Source organism: Macrotis lagotis, chromosome X (assembly GCF_037893015.1).
Source record: "Macrotis lagotis isolate mMagLag1 chromosome X, bilby.v1.9.chrom.fasta, whole genome shotgun sequence".
NCBI lineage: Eukaryota > Metazoa > Chordata > Mammalia > Peramelemorphia > Peramelidae > Macrotis > Macrotis lagotis.
In genome coordinates this window covers 620344616-620371200 of record NC_133666.1, presented here as the reverse complement: position 1 = coordinate 620371200, position 26585 = coordinate 620344616, and the positions used below count along the sequence as shown (strand labels likewise).

The following is a 26585-nucleotide window of genomic DNA, read 5'->3' as shown; positions in this document are numbered from 1 at the left end:
TTCCTTTTCAGCCTCCTTCCTTTTCTAAAATGCTACCTTAGGCTTCTCAGAGAGAAAACAGGACTAGTAAAATGATGTCCTTCTGCCCTCTGTCCTGTTCAGATCCCATCTGGAGTATTGTGTTCTGGACTGCATGCCACAAAGAACGTTGATAAGCTGGAGAATGTCCAGGTGATCATGACTAGCATGACTGCCGTTGTGCCAAATGAGTTCTTGCTTTGAGATTATACCACATGAAGATTCTCAAAGGAACTGAATATGTTTAGTATGGAGGAAACTTTAGGGGAACATCATAATTGTCTTCAAGTATTTGAACTAGCTTGTGAAAAGGAGCTTAGATTTGTTCTGTTTAAATCCTAGTTCTGCACTATGTAGGCGTGGCAGAAAGATTTCAGCTCCATGCTGACAGAACTATCTAAAAGTAAAATGGACTGCTCTGGAAGGAAGTGAGTTTATCCTCACTAGTTTCTTCATGGAAAGACTGGATGATTATTTGTCAAGTATGTGGTAAAGTGGAATGAATATTCATGAAGGTTGAACTGGATGAACTTTAAAGTTCTTTCCATCTCTGAGATGTTCAATTCTAGGCTAGATAAGAACAATAACTCATATTAATTTAGTTCTTTAGGATTTACAAAGCACTTTCTTCACAGTAATCCTATGGGGTTAAGTAGTGCAAATACTCTTATCCCCATTTTACAATTGAAGAAATTTAGACTTTGAAAAGTTAAATAATTTGTACAAAATAACACAATTTTTTAGAAGGGAACATTTGAAACCTACTTACCTGAGTCTAAGTCTGACACTCAAGTCAGCTCTAACATTATTTATTCTTTCATTCATTTATTTAACAAACAAAAAGAACCTACTAAGTCTGAGGCATTGTCTGTATTGGGTATACCCCAGTGATTAACAAGATCCCTTCTTTTAATTGTCTAGTAGGGAAGATAAGAGATGGACAGAAATAGTTGTAATACAGAGAATGGCACATACAAGATGTCATGGGAGTTTTGATGAAGTGGAGATGACTTTTCATCCAAGGGAATCAGAGAAGGTTTCATGAAGGCTTCATCTCATAGGAGTTTGCTCTTAAAGAATGAGTAGGATTTCAATCCATAGATGACAGAATGTTAGGAGGTGAAAGCAGGCTGACAGTCCATGATAGGAAACAGTTGGCAAAAGTTCCAGTGTGGGAAAACATGGGTTACATTAAGAGGGCAGCCAGTACTCTGTTAACTAAAGATGTATTTGAGGAGGGTAGATGAATCCATATTATGGGAAGTCTTGAATGTCAGAGTGGGGAGTTTGACCTTCATCATTCATTTGAGTTTTAAGGACATTAAAATATTTTAAGCAGTGACTTTCCATTGGCCCCACCCCAGGAAAACATGACCTAGGTTCTTACTAAATGAGAATGTTTAGGGTGAGTAGAGAGGTATGCTGTAATAAGGAGATAGAAATGAAGATGAATGAAGGTAGAGGGGGGAATTGCAGGGCTATACAGTGTGGAAGAAAGATCTTATGCTACCATCTGGATCTGTCAATTGGTATAGTCTGGTCAACACTCAATCAGTTTAAGAGAACTAATCTCCCTCCTTCACTCTCCCCTCCCCCCCATACCTTCTTTGATGTTTCCTTGTTCTTTCCTCCTCAGACCTGTGGGAGCCGCCTGCCTGTCTGTCTGCGTGAATGGGCTGACAAGGCAGCAAAAAGTAGTGTGTGCCCGTGCCAGCTGTACTGGGGAGGAGCCAAGGTACTGCCTCAACACTGACCTGCCTGCCCAGTCGCTCATCTACCTGTTTGCCCACCCTCCCTTGCTTTTGGACTAGAAAGATCTACTCTGCTGGACTGGAGCCAGAGAACTTGGACAAATCAATTTACTACGACTAAGGGAGCCAGCTAGCTGGCCTAACTTCAGCAAGGCCCTGGTAGAGCAGGCACTAGTCTTAAGCCTTGGAAAGGAGAAGCTGCTTGAACTTGGCAGAGAAAGATCACATCAGCATACCTTCAGAACAAGCTCCTTCCCTTCCTCCATTGATAGCTGATCTCCTGTCCCACCCTTTGGGGAGGAGCTGCCGCACTGGTGCTCCATCAGTTTATGATGGTAATGGGGGCTATAAACTGACATTGGAAAGCTCAACATTCTGACTAAGCCAGAAGAGGAGAAGGAAAAGACTGGCAGACTGGAGAGGGTCTGATGATGGGGAGCTCCCTGGTTATACCTGTTGGTTCTCTGAATTGGAAGGAGGAGGTCAGGGGTGCTACTTGGACCCTTGGAGGGACCATTACTTACTGGTGATTGTTCTCCCTTCCCCTGCCCCTCAGTGACCTGGGAAGCTGGAGCCTCCTTATCAGGGTAATTAGCAGCAGACCCTGGACTGAGACCGGCCTCTGTCTCAATGACTTCTTCCCTGCTGAGGAGATCCTGCTTGCTGTGCTGCACCACACATACAAGGGGAGGCAACAGGAGAAAGGAACGAGGGGGGGAGGCATCGATCTTCAGGGCCTCAGGCATGGAACTGAATCAGCACAGTGACAACTTAGAGGGTCAGAGGCACTGAGGGTATTCTTTGCCTGACTTTTCCTTCTATCTACTCTCCAGCTGACACAGGGAGAGCTACTTGGGTCCCAGTCTCTGGACACTGAGGTCTAGGGCTTCAGAAACCAGAACTGGGGGTGCTTTGGTGGGTGGAGTAGATAGTGACCACTTACCAGTCTAGAATTGAGTCACCTGGATATACTGCTTCCTAGACCCCAGCCTTCCCCACAGTTTTGTCTAGTTAGCACTGTTAAAAGCCAGGCTCAGTGCTATGGAGGAGTTTTTTGCCTTAGGGGCCAAAGACTCTGACTACAGAGCAGCCATCTGATCAACAGCTGCAGCTGGATCTCAAGGAGTGGTAGGTGCGGATCAGGGGATGCCCCCAGAGGGCTTGGATCAGGCCATCAGCCTCATCCCTTGGGTCCAGGCCCAGACTAGCCTGTTCCCTCCCCTACCTTACTTTGACTTATCCCACCTTGCTTGGAGGCAGCCCTTTACCATGGCTGAGCATTTGGAACTCCTGGCAGAGATGCCCATGGTGGGCAGGATGGGCACCCAAGAACGACTTAAACATGCACAGAAAAGACGGACTCAACAACTGAAGAAGTGGGCCCAGGCTGAAAAGGAGGCTCAGGGCAAGAAGGGCCGGGTAGAAAAGAAATGTAAAACCACTGCTGGAATCAAGGAGAAACGAGTACTCTTCCCTCCAAGTATCACTTTGCTGGAAGCAGCAGCACGCAATGATCTAGAAGAAGGTAAGGGTCCTGGGAATGATACCTGTATAGTCAGGGAGTCACTCTAACCTATACTAGGTTTTGGCCTCTGGTCCCCTGAGTGGAGTGAGAGTGAGCCAGAACATCTCATAAAGTAATGCAACTTGTTTTCCTGGGCTCCTACTTTGGGCAGTCACCTTTTCCTTCATTCAGCTTGCCAAATTAGGGACAAATATCCCTAATGGAAACACCATTGGTCTTCTGCTCCAATCCTTGTTCTGCTACGTATGACTCCAAGAAAGCAGAATAGTGAACATTAGCTCTGGAGGCAAGGGCTTTAGGTCCACTTCCATTTCTGAAATTTAGCTCCCCTATGACCTTGGGCAAATCATTTAAACTTCCTAGACCTCATTGCTCTTATCTGCAAAATGAGAAAATTGGATTAGAAGGTCTCTGAGGTCCCTTTAGTTCTTGATATATGTTCCTTGGATTCTAAGTTTATTAACCTCTCTGTTTCCTCAGATTTCTAGTCTGCAAATTGAGCGTAATAATGCTTTTGCTAATTCTCCAAGGGGTAGTTGTGAGCACTTTGTAAACTATATTTAAATATGATTTATGGTCACCGTTTTGCAATGGAAGAGGTAGAAAAAGGCTCAGAGGACTTAACTGGGGAGCAGACCTGCCTCAGGCCAGCTGCTATTCTCCTTAAGCCTTCCTACTCAGAGACAGAAGCATTTGTACCGACACTATCCCTCCTGTTCTTCAGAGAGGTGTCTAAACACATGAGTGGATGTGGAAAAGTATTTCTTTAGGCTTAGTTCTAATCATGTCCTCTACTTTAGCCAGCCTAGGACCCCTTGAACTGTTCTGTTAGGGTTTAAGTATAGATTCTTGGAATTGAGAGCTGATGGGGACTCAAAAAATCACAGATACAGATAAGAAAACTGAAGTCCAAAAAATGTGAGTGGGATTTGTTTTAAAGTCATACAGCTATTAAGTGTCATGGCAACTTCCTATCCAGAGCCATTTCCAATATGTCATTCTAACACAAGTATTCATTGAGTACTTTTATTCTGTATCCAGCCCATATAAAGTGATACTAGAATAGTAACTTAGAATTTTAGACTCCTCATAATGTAAGAATAGGAAAGGAACATAAAAATCATTAAGTTCATCCATTTCTATTTATAGAGGGAGAAATGACTTGACCAAGGTCCTACACCTAGTAATTTTTGGTCTAGTATTCCTCTCTATTACATTTTACCTTATATAGAGTAAACCCCCAAATCATAGGATCATAAAATTTGATGATCATTGAGTCCAGCCCTTTTTTACAAATGAGGAAACTTAGGCACAGAGATGTAGAGATTTGTCCAGGGTCACACAGCTAGTAAGTCTGTAAAGCAGAATTTTGAACCTAGGTGGCCTTCCTAACTTGAAGTCCTAATCTAGAGCTTATTGGAGAGGAAACATTAATATCCATGATATAATTTGACAACAACTGTCAGTTGTTGATCTGTTTCAGAGCCTTTGTGGAATAGAAGACATACTCCTCTAGACCAATTCATATGAGACAGTAACTAACATTGTATAACCAAGGTTTAAGTTATTTATACTGGAAGTAATCATTCAGTATTGTTAACAAAAGGGGAAGTCAGAGAAGAGATGAGATTGCTGTAGGCTGGAGTTATCAGAGAAGGCTTTATGAAAGTGGTGAGATGAATTGGGTGAGCCATGAGAATGCAAATCACTTTAAAAGGAAATCTGAATCCTAAGGTAAATTTATTATTATCTCTCCATATTATATAATCAGGGATAGAGGGGACATGAATGACTCTAGCTTGGTTTCAGTTAACTGTGAGGAGAGATTGACCTGGAGAGATAGGGCTTTTGTGGTTGGGTGGAGTCACTCTGTAGAAAGCCCCGAATGGCAGGTGGAAAAGTTGAACTTCCAGGGGTCAGTCGCCTATGGCCTGTGGCACAGAGGTGCCTTACTATGTGCTACTCTCACTTGGCAACTTGAAAAGTTGCCGAAGCAGTCATCTTCCGGGATAGGTTATGTCATGGCACGAGGTCTATGTTAAGCAGAAAGGGAAGAGTGCCTAGAGTTTACTTCTGCTGGACTTTTGGGCCAGGTTTTTACCTCTACTATCTTAATTAGGGACTGAAGAGCTTTACTTCCACCATTTATGAGGAAAGGTTCCTAGGCACAAAGGTCTTTTATTACAGGGGAGCCAGACACTCCCCTGGAGGACCGCCTTCTCTTATAAATGTGCTCTTGTATTAGTCCTGTATAGAACTCCCTTTAGAATCTCTGTAGCTTTAAAACTCCTGGGCAGAGAGCAGCAGCCTGAATTCTGGGAAAGGGTCTTCATGGGCAGGGTGAGATGATGAAGACAGGAGAGAAAGAATTGGTGGCAGTCAGTATGTTGTGCCAGTAAGAGCATGTCTCAGAGCATGGCTTCATGTATCAGCTTTGCCATTAGATAGCCAGATGGTGAAGTTGATAGCAAATCAGACCTGGAGTCAGGAAGACCTGAGTTCAAATCCTGTCTCTGATACTTACTGTGTGACCCTGGAAGTCACTAATTGCTCCATGCCTCAGTTACATCATCTGCAAAATGAGAATAATAGCAGGATTGTTGTAAGGATAAAATGAAACACTTGTAGTGTTCTACAAATAAATGCAGTGTTCTACAAATAAATGCTCCTATTACCACCTATGTAACTAACTCCAAGACATTCATTTCCTTTTTTCTAAGCCTTTTCTTTATATGTAAAATAACACTTGTATAGTAATACTTGTATAGTAAAAAAGACATCTAGCATTTATTAAATGCTTCCTGTGCTCAGCATTATGCTTAGGGCCTACAATACAAATATAAGTTTAAAAAAAAGACAAGACGTTGACATTCTATTGAAGGGAGATTACACATAAAGGAAACTGGGGGATAAAGGTGCCCACTTTGGGGCTTGGTAGAGGATGTCCAGAGTGCATCCTGGAGAGGTGGTTGTGAGGGAAGTACCTTGCAAACCTTAAAGCACTGTGGAAATGTAATATCTGGAGGGGAGGTATATTTCTCTCCCCTGGGCAGGCTTAGCTCTGCCTCCCTATGGTTGCTTTTCTTTTTTCTTTTTTTTTTTCCTAAGGCAGTGAGGTTAAGTGACTTCCCCAAAGTCACACCAAAAAGGTAATTATTAAGTGTCTGAGGCTGGATTTGAACTCAGCTCCCCCTGACTCTAGGGCCAGTGCTTTATCCACTGTGCCACCTTACTGCCCCCTGTGTTTGCTTTTTTTTTTAAGATTTTTTTTTTAAGGCAATGGGGTTAAGTGGCTTGCCCAAGGCCACGTGGCTAATTATTAAGTGTCTGAGGTCGGATTTGAACCCAGGTACTCCTGACTCCAAGGCTGGTGCTCTATTCACTGCACCACCTAGCTGCCCCCTTGTGTTTGCTTTTCACACATTATTTTAGACTTCCTCTATTTCTGACTTTACAGGTTCAGCCAGAATTCCAAGGGTTTGCTCAACTTTCTCTTTCTTACCATTTCCAGATTATCTGGGTCATCAACCACAGTTTCCAGGTCCCTCAGTTCTTCGTGACAAGCTTGAGAAGAAGCAGTAGGGGATAATGTCACTGCCATTTCCCTTATTCAGTAATTCTAGTCCTGGAGGTCCCTCAAGTTCAGGCCATGAGTTGAGCATCCCAGATGTGGATATCCTAATATTAGAGATTTTCCTAAAGTCTCCACGGGCTACTTCTGAATGGTGTCTAACCGTTAGGATTTAATAGTCATGATGATGTATATAATTTTCCTTAAGATTTGTAAAGCATATGGTGAATATTATGTCATTTGAGGCAGGCTCTCCAGGAATCATCATCATTCATATTCTCCTACATAGGAAAGTAAAACTAAGAGAAGTCGTCCAGCTGCTAAGTATGTGGACGGTGTTAAACACTAGGACCTGTTTCCTGGATGTCTGTATTTACCATGCTGGGCTGTTTCAGCATTACAAGGCTCCATCTTTCTTTGGGAGGAAACATGTAGAGAGAGATGGACCAGGAAGAGATAGGAAAAGGGGAAATTTGAGAACACCACAAAAAAATTTATGTGAATACAGGTCCTTTGTTGAGTGAGCATTAAAAGAAGCATTTGTTGATTTGGAAAGGGGTAGTGACAGAAAAGATGTTGAAAGAAAAATCAGAGTATGCTCTATATATTGGAAGCTATCCCCCACATAATCCTGGGCAGCATAGTAGGCATTGTGGAGAGAAACATGGACTCACACAGCTGCTCTCTGCCCTTTTCTCTCTCAGAAGAATCTTAGAAAGGCCTTACTGAGCATCCATTGTTCAAACTTATTCCAGAAGCAAGGTAAGAAGACATCCTACCTTTGAAGAACTTACACAATTTATTTGGAGAAATAATTCATATACATCAAACAGGAAAGTTAAACATAACTTTTTCCCCCATCCATAAAATAAAAGTCATGGAATCCCAGTAGTCATTGTCTAATCAAATGCATTCCTGAAATGTTTTAAATCCCTTCTAGCTTTCACTTTAAGCCCTCCAAGTGGATGGGCAACCCTTCCTGAAACATCACTCCAGTATGCTCCTATATCTAGTACTAGTAGTTCTCTTTCTCTTTCTATCATAGTAGCTCTGGGTTTTGACATCTGGAGCCAAAGAGAAAAATGTCTAATCCCCCTTCCCAAGTAGAGTTCTTCCAGAGCAGTGCACACAAACATTTTTTGATTTCCCCTAATGATTATCTCAAAAGGCAGAGGAATCAAAGAAAACTTACTTTCCTGGATCAGATTCTCACCACCAATGTGAAAAGAAATAGTTGAGGATAGATAACTTAATGTTTAAATTTGTGATAGAGGAAAGCAAAGCAGTGTCTGAAGTGCATCTTAAATTTTCAAAGGTTTCAGAGAAAGGATAAGCAGGAGCCCATGGAATAATGCTCATCTCAAGAATGAATTGCTAAAGCTATAAAGAGAAACAATTCCATTAAAAAAATAAGAGAAAGTTGGCTAAAGTTGGCTAGCTGTATGATTATGGGTAAGTCACTTAATTCCTTTTGCCTCAGTATCCTCATCTGTAAAATGAGCTGGAGAAGAAAATAGCAAACCATTCCAATATCTTTACCAAGAAAACCCCAAATGTGATCACAAAGAATTGGACACAATTGAAATGAATGAACAACAATCAACTAAATAATAATGTTAGCTTATGTTTAGGTTGCATTTTAAGGTTTGCAGAGCATTTTAAATTATCTGATTTGATCCTTACTGTAAGCTTGTGACATATGTACTATTATTAACCCTATTTTACAGATGAGGACTTGAGGCTCAGAGGGTAAGAGACTTGTCTAGGGTTACAAAGTTAATAAGTGATTAAGATGGAATTTGAACTCAGGTCTTTCTGACTCCATATTCAGCACTCCCCTCTGATATACTGCCTTTCCATTTAAGAAGATAGAAGAAGTAGGTAAGGGAAGATGAAGACAAAAGTTTGGCATATCCTTGAATAGTGTTAGGAGTGTGAAATCCCCAAATGGGCTGCCACTAGGAAAGAACACTGGACAAGGGAAATAATTTTTAAAAAAACCCTTGAACCTTGTTAATAAAAATGAACATCAATAACTACTATTCCATATACCAAAAGAACATCAGTAATGATTAAACTATATGTTTTCTTTCTTGTCTATGCAAAATTTTTATGAGTTTTCTATACATGAATGGAGGGCATCCCTTAATGAGGGAATTAGTAGTAGAAAAGCTCTTTCATAAGCAGTATTCAACAATGGACAGCATCTTTGCCATTTTACAATTAACTGATAGTTGTAGAGAATATAAGATTACATTTTGCTTATAGTTTTGTAGCTTCCCATCCCCAATGGGAAAAAGAAGCAGATTCAGTAAAAATTGAAAGCTTGCAGTTTAGACTTTTTACTTTTTTCAGTCAACAAAAATCTGCTTTTTCTTCCTCCCCTCTCCCATTATAGGCTTTTTTACAATAAGATGTATTCCATCCACATATAAGACAGTATGATCATTCTCTATTCCTTTGAAAAACCTTTTTTAATGACCTTCTGTTTATAAACTTCAGGTGAACCATGAAACAGGGAGGTGTATAAACTCAGCAAAGTTGTTCTTTACTGTGTTGAGGGAAATTCAGTATAGAATACATAATGGAAGAAGAATTGTAGATGATAAAGTCCTTCAAACGTTCCTATTTTTGGATAGCATTGTATTGATTGCATCAAGCTCCAGAACATTGCAGAAAGACTCATAATCATTCAAAATAGTTGGATTTCTTCATCCACATTGGAAAGATTGAATGGATGAATAACTCTTGACCTGATTTCAGCTTGCATTCGAAAATCCACCATATAGAACTGATGAGTTGAGACAAAAGGAAGGTAACAGACTGGATTATTTTCAATAAAATGCAACTCTTGGGAAAATAGAGCTGTGATTCAGTTCAGCCATTCTGGAAAACAATTTGAAATGATGCCTCCAAAGTAGCTGAACTGTGTACATCCTTTGGTATGGTGATGCTGCTACCAGGTTTATCCTAAAGAGAGAATAGAGAAGAAAAGGACCCATACATCTAAAAAATTTTTGTAGTAGCAAAGAACACAAAAATAATGAGGTGCCCATTAATTAAAAAATGACTGAAGTAATAATATAAGAATGTAATGGAATTATGTTGTGCCATAATAAAATAAAAGGGACAGTACTGGAGAAACACTGGAAGACTAATAAACTAATATAGAATGAAATAAGCAGAATCAGGAGAATAATTTATATATTTTACCAACATTGTAAAGATAAATAACTTTGTCAGGTGTAGGAACAATTTTAAAAGACTGTTGATAGGGGCAGCTAGGTGGCATAGTGGATGAAGCACTGGCCCTGGAGTCAGGAGTACCTGGGTTCAATTACGGTCTCAAGACATTTAATAATTACCTAGCTGTGTGGCCTTGGGCAAGCCACTTAACCCCGTTTGCCTTGCAAAAACCTAAAAAAAAAAAAAAAAAAAAAAAAAAGACTGTTGATGAAGCATGCTTGGTGCAGGTAAGAACTTGGTACAGAATAAGACTTAAACTTTTGGATATAGTTAATGAGGGGATTTGTTTGACTATGAATATCTGTTATATGTTTCAGTGATTTTGTTTTTCCTTTTTTTTTTTTTGAGGAGTTAGGCAGCGAAAATAAATACTTGTTGAAGCTCTTTAACTGAGCCTAAGCTTCTCATGGAAAAAACCCATATTTTTTTTCAATATTACATTTTAACTGGTTTGTTATATGGCATTGAGACATGAAGCATCAATATGTCTGAACAACTAAAAACAAGTGATTTTAGTACATAACAGAGAAGTATATGTTGAGTTTGAGCAGGTTGCAATATATAATCCATGAAGAACCCTAAAAAATAGAAGGAAAGGATATCCTCAAGAAGTTATATGACAGAAAGAGAAGGTATGGGATGTATTTAAGCTTTTTTGTGTTATAGATCTTCTTAGTGAAGCCTGTGAATCCATTTTCAGAATAATGTTAATGTTAATAAAATAAAATATACAGGATTACAAAGGAAGCCAAGTATAATGAAATGTAATGAAACAAATTATTAAAATGTTTTAAAAACAAGGTCACAGACTCCAGGTTAAGAACCCTTACTGTAGTGCATCAGATAGAGCTTTGGGGAGGACGTGACAAGAGTCATATAGGATTAACAGGCATGAGAGAGTTACAATCTTCATCAATATAGGCAACTCCTAAATTGATGAAATCACAGGTGCAGTTGAAAATTAAGAGTATACGTGCCAGGCATTGTGCCAAGGATTTGGAATTCAAAAACAGAAATAAACTGGTCTCTGGCATCAAAGAGCTTAAAATCTATCAGGGGAGATAACTTGTATGTTTATAAGTATTACTTATACAAAATAAATGAAAGATAATTCAGGGGTGGGAGGGTAGGGAGGCAGTAGTAACTTATTGGAATCAAACAAGGCCTCATGTAACTAGGTGGGACTTGACTAGGTCTAGTGAAACACACCTAAAGACCTTATTACTTAGGGAAACTGAGGTAGAGGACCTCTCAGACTCAGCAGTTCTGACTTGCAGTGGGCTAAGAAAATCAGGTGTCCCTCAAACCTAGATTAGAAACAGAGCTGGTAAGAACTGCCATGATGATCAGAGTGAAGACTCAACCTGTGAGAAGACCCTGTCTTTCCAATCTTTTTTTTTTTTTTAGATTTTTCAAGGCAATGGGGTTAAGTAGCTTGCCCAAGGCCACACCGCTAGGTAATTATTAAGTGTCTGAGGCCGGATTTGAACCCAGGTACTCCTGACTCCAGGGCCAGTGCTTTATCCACTGTGCCACCTAGCCGCCCCTGCCTTTCCATTCTTTTTTTTTTTTAAAAAAAGTAGGAACTTTAGCTCATCTTTTAAAGAAACTGGGGGTAAGGAAGAAGACCATCCCAGGCATGGAAAAAATTCAAAGGTATGAAGATGAGAAATAGAGGGTGTAGGGTGAAAGGTAGAGGTTGGAAGACTTGCCATATTCCAAGGACCCAATGACTTTCTCTTCCTATTTCAACCCTAGCCCTCTGTCCCCACTCATAACTAGACAACCCATCAAGTTTTTGTTGCCCTAGGAATCAGGGTCTCCCTGGCCACTGTTAGAGCTAAAATGATATAAATTGAGTTAAGACACCCCCACTTATTGAGTGAGCTTTTTATTACACTTCCCACATCCCCAGAACAATTCAAAATCCCTATTACGTTTTTATAAAACAACAGACACTCCAGCAAATAATATTCACCTATTATAAAAGGACTATTTTGCCACAAGTAGATTTGGGCCCCATTTTGGAGTGCCTTGATTAGCAGACTAAGGTATATACTTTGGGAATCATTGAGAAGACTTAAAAAAAATAATTGAAAGGGAGATGAATGAAGGCCTATGTAGGATGGAAAGGAAATCACAGACTCCTTCCATATTTGCATATTAGGGTTTAAGTGCTTTCTTTACAACAAGCCTGTAAAGGTAGTGCAAATATTAGCAATGTTTGACATCAGGAGAAGTTGATTCTGATCAGAAATGTTGGAATACAGAAAGTTTTAAGTGATTTCTACTGAGACTCTGGTCTCCTTTCTCCAGTCCAGTGCCCCTTCTCATACCCAACACTGCCCATTTTGATGAGACTATAGGGAAGGAACATAGGTGTTTCAATCTCTCCATAGGGAAGAGAGAGGAGTTCCTGCCTCCTCCCTGTATTCATCTTTTTTGGCCAAAGCTTTATTCCTTCTTTTCTTAATTAGTGTGGACTCTTTGGGGCCAAAGCAAGCAGGCTGCCCTGACCAACCTGGGATTGGAGTCACCCTCTGACTTACTCTAACTTCTGTCTTAGTGGATTAGTAGAAAGGACTATGAAAGAAGTCAGGAAGACAAATTCAGATCCTGGCTTAGATATTTACTAGTTGTGTAACCCTGGGCAAATCATTTCACCTCTGTTTGCTTCAATTCTCTTTAAAAGTGGAGATAAGAGGGGTGGCTAGGTGGTGTAGTGGATAAAGCACTGACCTTGGAGTCAGGAGTACCTGGGTTCAAATCCAGTCTTAGACACTTAATAATTACCTAGCTGTGTGGCCTTGGGCAAGCCACTTAACCCCATTTGCCTTGCACCCCCCCCCAGAAAAAAGTGGGGATAAGAAAAGCATTTCCCTCTTCCCTAGAGTTATTATAAAAAACAAGTGAAATATAATACAAATGTAAAAACTTGGAAAATGTTCCATAAATGTTATTATTACTATTATTTTTCCTCTTCTTCCTCCAAGGTGATTACCTCAGCCTCCTAGACAAGTTCCCAGAAAAACATTAATAAAAGGATACTGTCCTAAACATTCTTTGCCTTGTTGGACCACATCTAGAGTATTGGGTTTAATTCTGAAACCCACATTTTAGGAGAGATACTGGCAAGCTAGGGCCCATCCAGAGGAGGGGGGGTAAGATCACCTTCCGAGGCCTGGAGACTATGACAGAATTAGCTGAGGGAAGTGGAGGATATTTACTTGGCAAAGAGAAGACTCAGTGAAGAAATGTCTGTTTTGGGTGGTTTTTTTTAGCAATGCAGTGGAGTTAAATGACTTGCTTAAGGTCACATAGCTAGGTAATTGTCTGAGGTTGGGATTTGAACTCGGGTCCTCCTGACTTCAGGACCAGTGCTCTATCCACTGTACCACCTAATTACCCCTCTGTCTCTGTTTTTAAAGGTTGTTTATATGGAAGAGGTATTTGCCTTTTTCTTATTGCCATTTGGAGGTAGGATTAGGAGGAAGGGGTGGCAGATTTAGGGATATGGATTTCTGCTCCTTGGAAGATAGCAGATATTTCATTTCTCTAGGTCTGAAGGTGGAATAGGATGAAGACTTGGGAACCGTATAGAAGGGATTGCTGCTTTTGTCTGTGTTGCTTTAGATGACCTCTAAAGTCCTTCCCAGTGAGATTCTAAGGTAGTGTTCATCCTCCTGCTCCTTGTCCATCACAGGAATCTTGTTTATGCTGTGACATAGTTCTGCCCTTTGCCTGATCCTGGACACAGCTGCTACCCTAAGGTGGACAGATAGGTTATCTTGATTTCATCTCCTTCCTTTGTGTCAAGCAATACAGTTTTTCCTGCCTCAGAATCTGACTTGATTGAACTGTAATTAGAGTCTGGGCTATTCCAACTATTATATCTGCTCTCCTCCTTTCCTTGGCCTTTTCCATTTAATTCTCCTTTCCTGATCCAGAAGCCTAGGAGACTACCCAGTGAGATTGGCAAGGCAGATTCCCCACCTTTGGGACAGCCTTATTTGCAAACCCTGGCAATTTCCTATCTATCCTTGGTGTACCACAAAGCCACATCTCTTCCCATTGGTGCTGCTCAGTGCCAGGCCCAGTGATAAAAGTCTCCTCACCTCCCTAGGTATGTGAACTGCTGAGAAAGCCAGGCATCAGCATCGAGTTACTAGACTGCACAAGGACAGGGAATTACTATAGTCAAGTGAAGTCCATGTCCATTGCTTTGTGAATTTGGATAGCTCTTCCCTAAGAATACCAACCCTGATCTGGTGAGTCCTGTTTAATTTCTAACAAAGATTCATGTTCTGTTCCTAAAATGACTGGGTAGTACCTCCCCCCGCCCTCCATTGAATTCCTAGGTTTGGCCTTCCCCCAGGATGAGGCACCAGGATCCTTAGGGTTAGGGGAGGCATTTTCTTGGGACAAAAAAAATGTAGGTTACCAGGTGATATCTCTTCCCCAAATCCAAGGGACCAGAGGTCACTGAGAGGGACCCTGGGAAAAGTTCATGGAATTTTCAGAGTTGGGAAGGTCCTCAGACCCCAGTGGTGGTGTGGATTTGGATTTGAGTCAGAGGACCAGACTGTCACTTACTGCTTGAATAACCTAAGTCAAGTTCTAGAGATGTTCTAGAGAATGTTCTAGAGAACCACAGAGCTCACCTGCTGAGAGGTGACTAAACCTCTTTGGGTTCTCAGTATCTTCATCTATAAAATGAGAGGGTAGGATTAAATAATTTCTAAGGTCCCTTCCGGCTCTAAATCGATGATCCTATGATCCAAGTCTAACCTCAGCTTAACAAAAATCCTCTCTTACTGGACAAGTCCAAGATTCAGTCTCTGCTTTAAACCTCTAGTTTTCCCACTACCTCACCAGTAGACTCATTTTGCTTTTGGACAGTCTAAATTGCTAGGTTCAGCTAGTTGATCCAGAGTGGACCTAGCCCGACCATTCTTGCACATGACAGCTGGAGAGACAATCCCCCTTTCCATCAGACGCCCACATATAGAGCTCCCAACATCAATAGCCAATAGCACTTGGAGCTCCTCCTGGTCTAGGAATGGGGGCCTCTTTATCTTGAGGCCATAGCAGAACAGTGATTATACTTGCACATGACAGCTTGAGGCAGCAACAACATTGTTTTCTCTTCTCCAGGCTAAACAGCTCTTCCAGATCTCTGTACAGTCTTGAGGCCCCTTGCCAGGAGCTTTCTGGATGCTCTCCAGTGATCAGTGTCCTCCTGAAATGTGGCATTTCAGATGTGTCTGATCATGGCAGAGGACAACAGGACTATGCTTTAGTAGTGCATTCCAAGCAAGATCTAGGTCACTTTTATGTCTGCCTTGTCATATGGCTGACATTTAGAAGCACTAATTCTGTGTGACCCTGGTCATATTTTTTCTGCTCCCTGGGCTTGGTACACTTCCCCTGGATAGCTAGGGAGTTACATTTAGTTGCTTATAAAGGGGCTCTTTCAGTTTTTTTCATTCTTTGATTGTGATCTTGAGGGCTAGAGCATATTGTAGCACTAAGAAACTAAAATTCTAAAACAGTGATCTCTGGAGGGGGAACTATGTACTCCTGGGGGGTGGCATGGCATGACCCCAGGTAGTGTGTAATCATCTAACTGTAGGATGAAAAGATGGTTCTAATCCCATCCTTCTTGAAATGGTCAGTTGTAAACTTGTCTCCAACAAACACTATAGCTATCTTTTTCACCTATTATCATGCAGTACTCCCCCCCACACACACACACCCTCTTTGACTTCTGACCTCCCAAAGTTGATTGGCACAGGCGACCCTACAGGGCTGTTATAAAGCAAGCATAGTGCAGGGCACTTAGAGCAGCTACAGGAAAACCTACCTAGGAAAAACTACTTACTTCCTACCCTAGCATCTCCACACTTTGCTCCCCAGATCTTGACTGCAGCCAGCACCTCTCAGCAGGTGAGCTCTGTGGTTCTCTAGAACATTGTTTGATAAGACTTTCCTTTCCCTCCTCTTTCTTCCCCTCTCCTCTCTTTACCACATTTTCCTTTTCCTCTACTTTTTTTTGGGGGGGCAAGAGATAGGGAGATTTCACAGAAAATAAGCAGGCACAACTGGTCTGCTTTGCAGACATTAATGCATTATCTTTTTCCTCCAAATCTAGACCTCTTTTCCCTATCACTGGAAGGAGCAACTGTGATTCTTCTAGTTGTCTAGGTTCTCAATCTATAATTTTAGAATCATGACTCATCATTCTCCTTCACCTCATATATCTACTTTGTTGCCAGATTTTGTGGATTCTATTTCTGTAACTTCTCTCATCTATCTCCTCTTTAGTCACATAATCACCAGCCTAGTTCAGGGTCTCCTCACCTTTAACCTGAATTATTGTAATAGCCACCTAATCCATCTCCCTCAAGTTTCTTACTTCTCTGTCTTAAATATTGCTGCTGAAGTAATCTTCCTAAAGACCATGTTACTCCCATACTCAGTAGAATATTGATTCAAGGGTCAAATATAGTTTCATCTTTGTCTTATCCTTTTTTATTTTCATTTTTTATGTTTTGTAATAAACATAATTATTAGTATAGCTGTATAATTTAATAAGTAAATATGGACATATTGGGGTTGAATATTCAAAAACATTTTACTGCTAAAGGCTCATAATTTTAAGTTTGTTTTAAAAGACCAGAAATGAGAGGTAATTGTTTCCTAAAGTATAGCTGGACTTAAAAGATGAAAGTTAGTTGGAGTAGTATATAGAATGTCTAGACCTAGAGTTAGGAAGACTTATTTTCCTGAGTTTAAATCTAGCTTCAGACACTTACTAGCTGTGTGTTCCTAGGCAGGTCATTTAACCCTAGTTGCCTCAGTTTTCTCATCTATAAAATGAGTTGGAAAAGGAATAGTTGTCTATTTACTCCTATCTCTTGTGTACCAGGTTGGTCTAAGTAGAGTAGAACAAAGTGGAGCAAAGCAAGCCAGAACTGAAGAGAATTGGAAAGTATAAGGAATCCATCATCTTGACTTCCACCCCTCCAAACTTTACCCTCCCCCGAACAGCAGAAAAACATGATAAGGGATAGCTTTTTCCTCCCCAACCAAAGTTGTGGGCAAACTGCTCCAGTATTTTTGCCAAGAAAACTCCAAATTGGGGTCATGAAGAATTGAACACAACTGAAATAACTAAACAACAAAAAAAAAGAAAGACAATTTGGAAAAGTTTAGGTGGGGATTCAAGATGGAGAATGTGGGGGAGTCAAAGAGTAAATAAATTTAGAATGTGGACAAGAGGAGAAAACATGAAATGGCCTTTGACTTTGGGCATACCTCTGAGGATATCAGGCTTCTCAGATGACAATTTCTTCTTCCCTTTCGGACACCCACAACTACAACCCTGGTTGAGGAGGGAGAAGCTGTCCCTTACCATGTTTCTCTGCTGTTCAGGGGAGTGTAAAATTTGTGGGGTGCAGGTCAAGATGATAGGTTCCCTGTGCTTTCCATTTCTCTTCAGTCCTGGCTTGCTTTGCTCCACTATGTCCTGGTACACAAGATACGTGAGTAAATAGAGGACTCTTCCTCAGTCTCCTTCTGTCATTAGCTCCAAGATCTTCCTTTTGGGAAGTTTCCTCTCTGTCCTACTGCAACCTCAGTCCATCTTTTAAAAGGAGATATAGGGGACAGCTAGGTGGCACAGTGAATAGAGCTCTGGCCCTGGAGTCAGGAGGACCTGAGTTCAAAACCGTCCTCAGACACTTAATTGCCTAAAATTTTTTTTAAAAGGAGATATAAAGTAAGGTGGTCCTCGATATATCCTACATACCATGCCAACATCCTACCAAGATGTTTTGGGGCACTACAAGGCCAATATTTTGCTGCCTGGGAGTGATTAGAACCTGAGCTAACTAGGCTTTTTTGAAAATTGGGGGCCTTTCTGTCTCCTCCCACCTTAAACAAAAAGCCAGCCCCAAGGTAATTTGCCCAGGGGTATTATTAGAATAGTCAGGTGTAAATGGGAAAGAAATCAAGGTCATTGGGTCCTAGTAAACTGACCTTTATTTAACCCACATGGACCTTGGTGCTATGGTGGGAAAAGGCCTGAAAAGAAATTTCCCTCCTTTTCCTGGTTCATGCTGCTCCCCATCTTTTTTTTTTATGTTTTTGCAAGGCAAATGGGGTTAAGTGGCTTGCCCAAGACCACACAGCTAGGTAACCCATCTTTCTCTTAATTTGATCTCATCTGCCGCTAGAAGAGGGGCTGTTTGGGAATTTGGAGAAGAAACTTTATGCCTACCTTGTCCTTGGGGCTCACCTGGGGTATCTTTTAGGCAATGGTATAGTAACTCTCCTGCACCTCCCCTCCCCCACCCCCACATACACATAGGCATATATGCAGCTGTTTCCAATAGTCCTGGCCTCTAACTGTGTCCTGGTTTTTCCTGGCAGTCCGACAGTTCCTTCAGAATGGTGTGAGCCCCAATTTGTGCAACGAGGATGGCCTTACTGCCCTGCACCAGGTTAGTGTCTTGAGAGCTTTTTTCAAGCCCATGGGAATGCTGACCGAGGGCATGAAGTAACAGATTTCTGAAGGTGATGTGGGGTCACTTATGCCCATGGGGGACCCTGATTTTTGCAGATGAGGGGATAAGTTGGGTGTCTGGAGTTTTCTGATGAGGGAACTGCCTCTGAGGCATGCTCTGTGGCTTGCAGTGCTGCATTGATGACTACGGGGAGATGGTGCAGCAGCTTCTGGAGGCCGGGGCAGATGTGAACGCCTGTGACAGTGAACTTTGGACACCCCTGCATGCTGCTGCCACTTGTGGCCACCTCCATCTCGTGGAGCTGCTTATTTCCAAGTATGTGGATGCGTGACTGGAGCTCTAGCAGTGTTATATACAATTCAGGCACTTCATAGATTTTTTTTTTTTAATTAAGTTGAAGGGATAGTCCAAGAGTAAGACTCACTCATACCTGGAAAAGGTGGCTGCAGCTGGCTAGGGCTGGTAAGCAGTTCTTGACACAGGAGAGAGCATATAGCTCTGAGTGTTCTCTGAATAGAATTTGCAGCCTATATAACAAGCCCTATCCAAGAGTAATCTCCAAAGACTGAGCAAAGAACCCAGGCAGCAGGATCCAAGCTTAAGAATGGCTAATGTTTCTCAGTGCTTTAAGGATTATAAAATGTTTTTTATTTGATATTTTCAGTATCTCAGTAGAGACAAATAGCTCAAATATCATATATATATATATGTATGTATATATATACATACATATATATATATATATATATATGGAAATTTGAAACTATGGCCTAGTATTTAAAACATATTCTTAGGGTAGAATGGTCTTTAGTCATCATCTAGTTAAATCCTACCTAACTCAAAACATGATTTCCTGAGTCTCAAAGGTGAATCCCCTTCCTCCACCTAACAAAGCAAGCTGAAGAAGTCAGTTCTCCTTCCTGGGACTTCCCAGGTCTTCTGACTCCAAAATCTGTTGCCTTTTCTATTAACTGATTTCCTAGAGTCATGCGTGATAATCAAAAGTTCAAGCAGGGAAGAGCTCGATAGAGCAGAATTTTAAAACTAAGACTAGTTCTTTACCTGTGTATGTGAACTTCAATGAATAGCTTTCAGGGAGTTTGTCATTAACATCATCATCATCATCACTAGCATTTATATAATACTTTAAGGTTTGTAAAGTGCTTTATAGCTATCATCTTTTATCTCATTTTTTATTAGATAATTTATGAGTTAGGATTGTATAAACATTGCATTTTTATTTTCACTGGCTGTTGGTTAGTGAAATTTTGGTTACTTTGAAACCCCTCTTATGTAACTTTTATTTTTGTTTTTATATTTCTTCCCAATTTCACGTAAAAACAATTTTTAACCATTTTGAGTTCTAAATTCTCCTTTTTCTTCCTACCCTCTTCCATCCTTGAAGAGGCAAATAAGCTTATATAGATTATGTATTTGCAGTTATACAATACATGTTTCCATGTTGGCTGTGTTGAAATCACAGACATTCCTCCCTCCAAAAAATATTAACCCAAGAAAAATAAAGTAAGTTTAAAAAAAAAGTATGCTTTACCCTGCATTCAGATTGTATCAGTTCTTTCATTGAAAGTGGCATTTTTCATCATAAGTCCTTTGGAATTTCTTGGATCTTCATATTATTATTATTTTTTTTAACAAGGCAGTGGGGTTAAGTGGCTTGCCCAAGGCCACACAGCTAGGTAATTATTAAGTGTCTGAGGCCAGATTTGAACCCAGGTACTCCTGATTCTAGGGCCGGTGCTCTATCCACTGAGCCACCTAGTTGCCCCAGATCTTCATATTATTGAGAATATCTTTGATCATCATATAATATTGTTCTTACTGTGTATATTCTTCTGGTTCTGCTCACTTCACATTTTTTAAAGATCTCAGGTTTTTCTGAAATCTGCCTGCTCATCATTTTTTACAGCACAATAGTATTCTATCACAATCATATACTATAATTCTCCATTTCCCAGGTCATGAGCATTAGTACCAGATTGTTGGTAATAAATTTTGAGATCTGATTTATTCCCTTGATATTCTTGACCTTTCAGATGAATTTTGTTTTATTTTTGTTGGACTGTAAAATAAGTAAGTTTTACTGGTATGGCACTGAATAAGCAAATTAATGTAGGTAGAATTGTCATTTTTATTGTACTGGTTTGGTCTACTCATGAGCAATTAATGTTTCTCCAATTGTTTAGCTCTGACTTTGTGTGAAGTGTTTTGTAATTGTGATAATATAGTTCATGGGTTTGTTTTGGCAGGTAGTCTCCTCTCTAATATTTTTTTCCATCTCTTCCTACGAATTTAGTTGATAGACATGCTAAAGATTTATGTGGTTTCATTTTACATATATATATATATATATGTATATATTGAAGTTGTTAATTATTTCAACTATAATTTTAGTTGATTTTCTAGGATTCTTTACCATCATATCATCTGCATGGAGTAATAGTTTTGTTTCCTCATTGACTTTTAATTCCTTCAATTTCTTTTTCTCTTAGTGCTATAGCTAGCATTTCTACTATAGTATGAATAATAATGATAATATTGGTCATCCTTGCTTCATATCTGGTCTCATTGGAAAGGCTTCTAGTTTATCTGCATTACAGATAATGTTTGCTGATAGTTTTAGATTGATACTATGTATCATTTTAAGGAAAACTCCTTTTATTCATATGCTTTCTAATGCTTTTAATAGGAATAAATGTTGTGTTTTATTAAAAGCTTTCTCTGCATCTATTGAGATAATCACATGACTTATGTTGTTTTTGTTAATAGTTTTCCTCATATTGATACAGTCCTGCATTCTTGATACAAATCCCACTTGGTCATAATGTCTGATCCTAGTGATATATTGCTGTAATAATCTTCTTGCTAGTATTTTATTTATATTTTTGTATCAATATTCATTAAAGAAATTGATCTCTCATTTTCTTTCTCTGCCCTTGCTCTTTCTGAATTAAAGATCAGCACCATATTTGTGCTGTAAAAGAAATTTGGTAGTGCTACTTCTTTGCCTATTTTTTTCCTAGTTTTTTTTTTTTAGGTTTTTTTTGCAAGGCAATGGGATTAAGTGGCTTGCCCAAGGCCACACAGCTAGGTAATTATTAAATGTCTGAGGCCAGATTTGAACTCTAGTACTCCTGACTCTGGGGCCAATTCTCTGTCTACTGTGCCACCTAGCCTCCCCTGCCTATTTTTTCTAAATAGTTTATATAATAATTAGAATTAATTGTTTTTTAGATGTCTGATAGAATTCATTTCTGAATCCACCCAGTATTGAGAATTTTTTCTTAAGGAGCTCATTGGTGACTTGTTCAATTTCTTTTTTCTAAAATGGGATTATTTTAGTATTCTATTTCCTGTTCTGTTAATCTGGATGATTTATATTTTTGTAAATATTCATCCATTTCACTTAGATTTATTGGCATATAATTGGACAAAATAGCTTCTAATAATTGCTTTAATTTCTTCTTCATTGATGAATTTACCCTTTTCATTTACTGGCAATTTGAATTTCTCTCTTTTTTTTAATAAAATGAATCAATGGTTTGTCTATTTTGTTATTAAAAAAATCCAATTCCTAGTTTTATTTATTAGTTCAATGATTTTCTTTCAATTTAATAATCTTTCCTGTGATTTTCAGGTTTTCTAATTTGGTGTTTAATTGAAGATTTTTGTTTTTTCTAACTTTTCCAGTTGTTTGCCCAATTCATTGATCTCCTTTTTCTCTGTTTTATTCATGTAAGCATTTAGAGATTTAAAATTTCCCCAAAGAACTGTGTTTACTGCATTCCATAAGTTTTGGTATATTGTCTCATTAATGTCATTCTTTTGGATGAATTTTGTTGATTGTTTCTATGTTCTTTGAGCCATTCATTCCTTAGGATTATATTATTTTGTTTGCAATGAATTTTAAATATGTTTCCACGGTCCTTGAATGAAAATAATTTTTATAGTATTATGATCTGAAAAGGATATGTTTAGTGTTTGTTTTTCTGTGAAGTTTTTTTTGCCCTAATACTTGTCAGTTTTTATATAAGTACCATGTTCTTCTGAGAAAAAGATATATTCCTTTCAATTCCCATTTAGATTTTCCCACAGATTTATCATACCTAACTTGTCCAAAATTTTATTTGTCCCTTTAACTTCTTTCTTATTTCTATGGTTAGATTTATCTAGTTCTGGGAGGGGAAAATTGGGGTCCCCCCCCAGCATATAGTTTTAGTTTTTTTCTCTTATAATTTATTTAACTTTTCCTTTAAAAATTTGGATGCTATACCATTTGTTGCACATATATTTAGTATGGATATCTTTCATTGTCTTTTAGCAAGATGTGGTTTCCTTGCTTATCTCTATTAATTAGATCTATTTTTGCTTTTGCTTTGTCTAAGATCATGATTTTACCCCTGCTTTCTTTTACTTCACCTGAAATATAGTAATTTCTGCTCTAACTCCTTACCTTTACTCAAATGCTTTAAGTGCATTTCTTGTAAACAACATATTTTGTAGGATTTTGGTTTTTAATCCAGTCTGCTATTTGCTTCTGTTTTATGGGTGAATTCACCCAATTCATTTTTATGATTATGAACTATGTGTCCTGTTATCCTATTTTTCCTCTTGTTTATCCCTTCTGAGCACCACATCCCCCAATCTTCCTTCTTTCTTTCAGCAACCCCCTCCCCTTTTTCCCCCTCCTTTTCTACTTCTCTATAAGGAAAGATAGATTTCTGTACCTGAGTGTTTATATTATTCCCTTTTTGAGCCAATTCCATTGAGAGTAAGATTCAACCATTGCCTGCCACACTCCCACAGCTGTCCCTACAGCCCACGCTGGTTTACTGGGGCTTGACCTTCTTTGCACTGTGCTCCAGGCCTGATCACCACCTCAGTGAGACAGACCTTTCCTGTCAACCTCCCAAGTTGTCTTGAGCAGGAAAATTGTTTCACTGTGATCTTTTGTTAGTTCTATCTTTCCAGATTTTGATTCGAGGCAACGTTTTAAAGTTGTTTAGAGGGAAATTTGGAATAACTCAGGAAAGTCCCTGTCTTTACTCCGCCATCTTAACTCTACCCCCTTAATGCTTCTCAAAACATGATTTTGGAAGGAGTCCAGAGGCTTCAGCAATCTGCCAGAAGGGGTCCATGTAACCCTAAGGATTGAGAACTGTATTAAGATGAGGAAGTTCTTGTTTGATTCTGCCCCCTTCTTGTTCCTTATCTTTTCTCTGATTGGATGACATTCCAGGTCAATTTGCTTACATTCTAGCCTTAAGAAACATAGCTCAAGGGGCAGCTAGGTGGCCCAATGGATAGAATGCTGGTCCTGGAGTCAGGAGTACCTGAATTCAAATCTGGCCTCAGCCACTTAATAAATTGCTTAGCTGTGTGATCTTGGGCAAGTCACTTAACCCTATTGCCTTTAATAAATAAAGAAATGAAAGAAATGTAGCTCCATTGCTAAGGCCTAAGGGAAGTCTTGATGTTTATCCTTCATTCTTGAAGAAGGCCATGACATCAAAAAGCTGAGGCCATGACAAGCACATGAATTGAGTTTGAGCGAGGGGGTGGCTGTGCTAAGTTGCCAGCTTCACTTTCTCCTCCAGAGCCATCTGGGCCTAGTGGCCAGATATGAATCAGGATGACTGGAAATGGCCCTGGATGCAAGGCAATCAGGGTTAAGTGACTTGCCCAAGATCATACAACTAATAAGTATCAAGTATCTGAGACTGGATTCTAACTCCTTTCCTCCTGACTCCCAAGGCTATTGCTCTGTCTATTGCACTACCTCGCTGCTCCTAAGGGAAGTCTTAGTGTCATCCTTAACCTACTTCATTATTTGTTTAAACTGCATAGTTCCTTCTCTGGATACAGATAGTATTCACCATCACAGATCCCCTAAAATTGTCCCTGATTATTGCATTGATGGAATGAACAAGCCCATCAAGGTTGATCATCACCCCATGTTGTTGTTAGTGTGTATAATGTTCTTCTAGTTCTGCTCATCTCACTCAGCATCAATTCATACAAGTTGATAAAACATTTCTCAAGCAATAATTGTTGGCCAGGAACTCAAGGGGGAAGAGATGGGGATGATGGCCAAATTGAAGATGGCATGATGTGGTGACCAGGAAGGAAGATTAATGGTATCCAAGGTTACAAAAGAACTAAGGAGAACAAAAAAAGATATTGATACAGAATATCAGGATTTGAAGGGACTCCAAAGGCCTACTAGGCTTGTCTATGCCTGAACAAGAATCCCTTGTATAGTACACATTTTGAGTGGTCCTTCAGTAGTGAGGTATACCTGCTGCCTCTTGGGTAGCTTTGTGAAGGAGCTTTTATTTATTACAAGTCTAAATTTGACCTTTTTTGCTATGCTTATTCATTAGGTAATGAGGAGATTTCTGGTGATTTAGAACCAGGATTGAAATGATAGCCTTTTTTGACTTAACCCCAGAAGACATTAGAAGGTACAGAAAGGCAGATTTCAAAGGGGTTGGAAGACTTCTTAATAATTAGAGCTGCCCCAATCAGAACACACTCTTCTGTGCAGTAATGAGTTCCCATTAGTAGGATATCTTCAAGTCATGACTAAATGAATGCTTGTTTGGGAATATTAGGGAGAGAGGGAGAGAGAGGGAGAGGATCCTTTTAGGGTATTTGATTGAGGTAGCTTCTGAGATTCTCTGATTCTTGACAGAAACCAGATTTCAGTAGATAAGGGATGAATATATAATTAGGAAGTGGATTCAGCTAATGAGAATCATGGAATCTTAGAACATGAGCATTAGAAGAATTTTTTGTTTTTTAGGTTTTTGCAAGGCAAATGGGGTTAAGTGGCTTGCCCAAGGCCACACAGCTAGGTAATTATTAAGTGTCTGAGACCGGATTTGAACCCAGGTACTCTTGACTCTAGGGCTGGTGCTTTATCTACTATGCCACCTAGCCGCCCCAGAAGAAATCTTAATGGTGGAGCTGTGAACTCATCCAACCTTTCTGGAGAGAAATTTGGAACTACACCCAAAGGGCAACAAAAAATGTGCATACCCTTTGATCCAGCAATACCACTACTGGATCTATACCCTGAAGAGATGATGAAAAACAGGGCAGCTAGGTGGCACAGTGGCTAGAGCACTGGCCCTGGAGTCAGGAGTACCTGAGTTCAAATCCGGCCTCAGACACTTAATAATTACCTAGCTGTGTGGCCTTGGGCAAGCCACTTAACCCCATTGCCTTGCAAAAAAAAAAAAATGAAAAAGGGTAAAAACATCACTTGTACAAAAGTATTCAAAGCAGCCCTGTTTGTGTTGGCAAAGAATTGGAAATCAAGTAAATGTCCTTCATTTGGGGAATGGCTTAGCAAACTGTGGTATATGTATGTCATGGAACACTATTGTTCTATTAGAAACCAGGAGGGACAGAAATTCAGGGAAGCCTGGAGGGATTTGCATGAACTGATGCTGAGTGAGATGAGCAGAACCAGAAAAATACTGTATACCCTAACAGCAACATGGGGGCAGTGGACTTGCTCATTCCATCAGTGCAACAATCAGGGACAATTTTGGGCTGTCTGCAATGGAGAATACCATCTGTATCTAAATAAAGAGCCGTGGAGTTTGACGAAAGTTCACGGACTACTCCTTTTAATTTAGGGGAAAAAAACAGATTATCTTATTGTCTGATCTTGTTATTTCTTATACTTTTTGTTTCTTTCTTAAGGATACATATCTCTCTCATCACACTCAATTTGGATCAATGTACAACATGGAAACAAAGTAAAGACTGACAGGTTGCTTTCTGTGGGGGGTGTGGGGAGAAGGAAGTAAGATTGGGGAAAAAATTGTGAAACTCAAATAAAATCTTTAATAAAAGAAAACACACACACACATACACACAAAGAAGAAACCTTAAGAAATTATCAAATATAAGTTCAG

The 26585-nt window shown here is 39.7% G+C and overlaps 1 protein-coding gene across 11 annotated transcripts in view; it reads left to right on the top strand.

Annotated features, from left to right (window-relative positions):
• PPP1R16A (protein phosphatase 1 regulatory subunit 16A) overlaps positions 1-26585 on the top strand; it is a 108221-nt gene that overhangs the window by 59497 nt on the left and 22139 nt on the right. For all 11 annotated transcript variants that reach the window (XM_074203013.1, XM_074203022.1, XM_074203021.1 and 8 more), the window contains 3 exons: positions 1655-3294; positions 18545-18615; positions 18809-18954. In XM_074203013.1, coding sequence (XP_074059114.1) covers positions 2916-3294; positions 18545-18615; positions 18809-18954 — 596 coding nt within the window. In that variant the 5' untranslated portion in view covers positions 1655-2915. The remainder of the gene's footprint in view (positions 1-1654; positions 3295-18544; positions 18616-18808; positions 18955-26585) is intronic.